A 5,510-nucleotide genomic window follows, 5' to 3' on the forward strand; every position below is an offset into this window, starting at 1 on the left:
TTGAGAAACATCGTTCTTTAATATCATAATTTATATATGTGCTCTGTAACAAACGAACATGGAATGTATCCGTCGTCTTGAAATTTTTTCAGTGCCTCTGTTGTGTGTCTTCTAAAGACAGGGAGAAAGAGGAATACAGGAAACGAGAGAAACTCCATCTATTTAGATAGACTATTTATTACTTCGTTTTCTTTTGTGTTAGTACACTTTTTGTTGATTTTGTGTTTTCTGTTTCTTTGATCTTGTAATTTATTTTAACCAATACTGACGAATTCTGTGCAGTTATGCTTTGTAAGTGACTATATATTTTGTGTTGAAATTGCTTGTTGTAGAGGTTTTCCACCAGGAATAGTGAAGTTTATTTCTTCACTTTCAGATTTTGTAAGTCTCCTAAGGAGTTAGCCGTCGGTGTATTAGCAGGTATCGAATGTTTTATAAAGTAGTTTTGATTGGTGATTTTTTTATGATGAAAGCTTTCCTTTAATCGTGCTGAAGATAGTTTGCTTTAGATACCAGAGATGTATTTGTTAATGGCATACTAGTATGTGAGGCTGATGATTGGTAACTTTTATTTTATAGTCTACGTACCTCATGTAATGTTCTCAAGAAAGTTATATTCATAAGAGTTCAAAATTACTTGGTATCTAGTTTTCAACTTGCACTATATGGTTCTTTAGCCCCTTTTCTCTACACTCACTTATTTCAACAATGAAGACAAAATAAAACCATGCTTTTGTAAACCGTCCTTCTCACTGAACTGAAACGTTTGTTTTCCACCCTCATATCATCTCTTTATTGAGTTTATGATGATGATATGTTACAGTCGCAATAGTCTTCCTAAAACTGATCGTCATCATTCTCACTAGTTTAGTACATAGCTATGTAGTCACGTGTTTGAATAAGGAACTCCTGCAGAAAATCGTATTGAGAGGCAAGTCTTCTACAAACAACAACAATAGTAATCTAATTTAGGTACACAACAGTTTTAAAAGAGCATTGAAAATCCTCTCTATTTTTAGCTGATTTTGACGAGTCCCAATGATTATTATCCTGGAAGGCTGCCAGACGAGCAATCTTTGTACTTTGCAACGGAGTCACAGACAAAGACCTTCTTCTTCGACAGTTGGTAGTATACAGTTAGCTGCTGCTTGCCACCTGTGCAAAAATTATAAAAAATTTAATTTGATTTTGTTTTACCATTACATTTACGTACAACAAAAGTATTTTAAAGTATTTACAGAGCACAGAAATTATTTTACCTGGTTCGTAGTAATCGTAGATTTTGATAGGAACAGGCTGGGTGTTAACGGGGATTCCTTGAGACACAGACATGGGCAATGAGGCTCGCACTCCTCTGGCGTTCACCTGGGACAATCATGATTGTATGGCTAAAATTATTATTTGTGCCTCTATACACACTCAAGCTTCTATATATCCATTCATCACATCTAGACGACCAAATCGTCCATACCGTACATTAGGGTGGTATGTTCGTGTGTGTATCAAGCGAAAAATAGAGAAAACTGGACACCATCGCTCCTTTAAATTAACTTTACAGCATGAATTTGACTTAAGTGTTAAAGTCTACTTAAAGAATATAAACCTTCTATAAAGGAGTTTAAAACTACCGAAAGAAAATGAATCTTCAGTAAAAGAGAGGAAAAGGACTCACTTCGTCATAATACAAGATGTACTTCCTGTGACCTTGTTCCTGCAGCTTGGAGTTAGGCACGGAATAGCTGGGATGAGTGGTGTCAACAGAAAAGCCAGTAGGGATGCCCACTTCCAGAAGAGTCATGCCTCCCTGCTTGCCATCCACACGCTTAGCTTGTACGACTACAGTGAAAATCTTAGCACTGGCTTTGACAACCTGGTAGGTAATCTGGAAGATCTCGGAGGTTGTAGAGTCGTTAATGTTGTATTGCATGACAACCTGTAGACAGTATCAATAAATCACTTAACATTTTATATTCTTTGTCCAAGCAATGATTTGAAAATTTCCTTAATTCTGACTGATCATAAAACAAATCTCTATAATTTGAATCGGTTATATTTTTTCATCTGCAACCACAACTACTTCCATTCCCTATAATGGGAGATTTGCTAAAACTATTTTCGTGGATAATAAAAATGCATTTAGTTGCTTCATTTCACTTACTTTTGCCTCTGGGAATCCAGTAAAAGTACCGCTAGTAGAAGCTGAAATTAGTACTTCAGGTGGAATGTTGCTGCTCTGAAAGGACACAGTGCTAGTAGCAAGTGCTTCTTAGTTCATTGCATTTACTCTAATCAAGAAAGTTATATTGAATGTTTTATTTAATGAGCCAAGCGATACAGGCAAGATATAACAAAGAATTTATTTAACCACATAATGAGATTAAAACAAAATTAAGAGCAGATATTAAAGATCTAAAATATTTGGACATTTCGTGGCCTCACCACAATGGTCACGTCTACGGTTTGAAGTAACATCTTTGTGGAGTCATCGATGCTCAAGTCCTTCTTGAATGCCTGTCCTCCTGAGTTCCAGCTGACTGTGACAGTTAAAGGAACGGCAACTGGATTGTGGTTTGCAGCAGCCATTTCCGCCAAAGCCTGGAGGCCGACAACTGTGTCCTGTGAAATAGAAATGGATGAGAGTACTTACTAGTACTTATGTAGACTACGTGGGTTTTTTGTGTCGGCTTAGGAGATATCTGTGATTTTTATGGCTAATAGTTTTGTAGTTACATTTACCTATAGGATAAAAACATTTAATATAACTTTTATTCTGTGCTTTACCGAAGTATCACACACAAATGCTATTTCCTGCTATTGGGTTATTCTCGTATAGTCAGCCAAGACATAATGTTAAAAGATTTCCACTATGTCATTTACTATTTATCATTGATATACATGCATGGAGTAAACTGATCGTGGCTTAAATCTATAAGAAGTTTTTTGAACAGTTTACAAATATTTGCTTACATAATGTGCAGGATTTAGCCTCTTATTTAGAAAAATAAAACCAAATATATCACTAATATCACTTTTGACATGTTGGCATTATCAAAATATTCTTTTTTACCTTAGTTTTGTAATGCATTGTCTTGTCGTTCTGATTATTCAATTTATGAGTAATGACTAAATAGTATTTAGAACGTAATAGATAGGTGTGCGATATGTGGCGTGTTCATATTGTAACCATGACAACACATAGAGATTACCTGGGTAGATATGAAACCACCTTTAGGACCCTGCAGTTCCATCAGCCAACGTAGAATAGGCATGGCGCCCTTCACGTCCTCTCGCAAAATGTAGGTCAGGAGGTTATATGACGTCATTTCTATATTTAGAGCGGATGTCGCAGGATCCCTTTCCCAATGCTTTGTGTAATTATCTGTTGCAAAACCCAACAGAAATAACAAAAAGAATGTCAAAGCCATTGCGCCTAAACACTCAAGCATAATCGTTGAAAACAATTTATGTGAAAAATATGTTTCGTGATTATTGTCATGGAGCAGCACTTAATTTCATTTTACCTCTAATGAGGTATTTAACATATGCTATATCTTAGGTAAAGTGAATTCAAAGGGTTATAATACCTTTCATTGAAAATCTTTTGTAAAAGTCAGTCAGCCTTCTTTATTTAAAAAAAAAAAAAGAAAAATGGCATCCAATATCATATAAAGTTGACAGAACGTTAGTCGAGAGAAGGCAGGGTTAGTGGCTACACATGTTATCGATGTTCATTAACTCAGGACCCACTTGTTATCGATGGTCATTAACTCAGGACCCACTTGTTATCGCGTTTTGTTGTAAGCGTTGGAAAGCGAGGTCCTTGCTGCCACTGCGAGCTAGGTGCAGTGCATACGTCACAATGGCGAGGTCATAGGGGTCAGTTAGTGCATTCAATCGTGCTTCTAAGAAATCACGAGCTCTGGAGATAGAATTCTGCAACTGTCAAAAAAGTCAAACAATGCAATTATTGGACTGAGGTCTAATTAACTTTCTACATTGCTGTACAACAGGAAAGTAGCCTTGTAACTCTAACTGCTCTCCTCCTAGTTTGTTATTTGAGACTTAAAATGCATCAATAAAGTTAATCACTAAACTTACGCCTTGCTGCCAGGGCCGCCGAGAGCCAGCCCGGGCCCCGGGACAGACGACCTCTCTGGGCCCCTTGTACTTGTAATCGTAAATTATTTTCCCAGTATATAATGTATGTTTACAATTCGAATCTCAATATCTACACTCAAACTCAAACTCAACGTGTAATGCTTGGGTGTTCTCTACTTAGACCTTTCTTTAAAAGAAAAAGAAAAGGAGAAGAAGAAAAAAAATCCACTGACCAAGGCCGGGCCCCCTTGACAGCCGCGGGCCCGGGTACACCAGACCCCCCTGTCCCCCCCTCTCGTCAGGCCTGCTTGCTGCTCTCCAGGATCCAGATCCTTAAATTTATTGCTGGCCTCAGCCAGGGAGATGAGCACAAAAGCCGTCATTGCCTCGCCCTTTGCAGACCCACTCTGTTTTAAGTGAGAGTGGAAGTTATAATATTTTACACTTTGATGCACGATAGCGAGCTTTAAAATGTACAATATTATGAATTAATAAACGTACCTGGACATTTAAGCAAAAATAAAAATGTGTCAAGACAGCAAAACTTCTGAAAGGATACAATAAAAATAAGTATCTACCCCAGAAAAAATATGTGCTATAGCGTATCTTTATTGCTACTTTTTCTCGAATAGATGTTTCCATTTTATTTCATCATTTTTTTATGTTATTATCTATATCTATTGGGCAGGTGTTTGGAGCATTAAATTTTTATTTAAGAAATTATCCACTTACTAAAATTAAGAGAGAAAACCGTTCTTAAAGTATCTACCTGCATTTCTTTTTGGACGACTTTTCCTGGCTCTGGAAACGAGCCGTCAATTGTTTGCCGAGTTGTAATCCACTTTAAAGAAGATCTGACTACCTTGGGGTCATGGTGATTACATTATCTTTCAGTGCATTGCATGAACGAAGCACTTTGTTACGAATGCAGTCAACTAGAAAGAAATTATACTAAATACAGTTTTAAAGTTTGTTTTAAATACAGTGATACCTCGGTTCTCGAACATATTCGTTCCGGGAGGACGTCGAGAACCAAATTGTTCGAGACCGAAGCAATGAAACCAAAGGAAATAATGGAACTGGATTAATTCGTTCCAGCCCCAGAAAATGCCTATTTACTGGCTAATTTGTATATAATATGTAAAAACATGAGTCTAACAGAAACATAAGAAATAAAGTGTATTTAATTAAAACAAAAAATAAAATGTCACTGTACAGTACAGTAAATTGTGTTTCATTTACTGTACCTGTACAAACTTTATGTCAGGAGGGAATGAATGTGGAGGGACGAGGGAAGAGGGATGGTTATTGTTTGAAGGGGAATCCTCTTCAATAAAAAAAAGAGGGTAACTGCTCTTCGGGTGTTTCTGTTTCCTGTATCTTTGCTGAGGAGAATCAGAATCTTGCTCTGC

At 36.9% G+C, this 5,510-nt stretch overlaps 1 protein-coding gene across 1 annotated transcript; it reads right to left on the reverse strand.

Moving 5' to 3' along the window:
• LOC112559456 (C3 and PZP-like alpha-2-macroglobulin domain-containing protein 8) lies at positions 1-4,993 on the reverse strand. Its single transcript, XM_025230734.1, has 9 exons — positions 4,868-4,993; positions 4,332-4,505; positions 3,780-3,939; positions 3,207-3,379; positions 2,440-2,616; positions 2,159-2,233; positions 1,673-1,933; positions 1,260-1,365; positions 1-1,155 (listed from the first exon to the last, which is right to left on the reverse strand). The coding sequence occupies exons 1-9, from the start codon at positions 4,871-4,873 to the stop codon at positions 1,046-1,048; spliced, it is 1,242 nt and encodes a 413-aa protein (XP_025086519.1). The 5' UTR covers positions 4,874-4,993; the 3' UTR covers positions 1-1,045.
• Between the last annotated feature and the right edge of the window lie 517 nt (positions 4,994-5,510).

The sequence above is a fragment of the Pomacea canaliculata genome, linkage group LG3 (assembly GCF_003073045.1).
Source record: "Pomacea canaliculata isolate SZHN2017 linkage group LG3, ASM307304v1, whole genome shotgun sequence".
NCBI classification, from domain to species: Eukaryota; Metazoa; Mollusca; class Gastropoda; order Architaenioglossa; family Ampullariidae; genus Pomacea; species Pomacea canaliculata.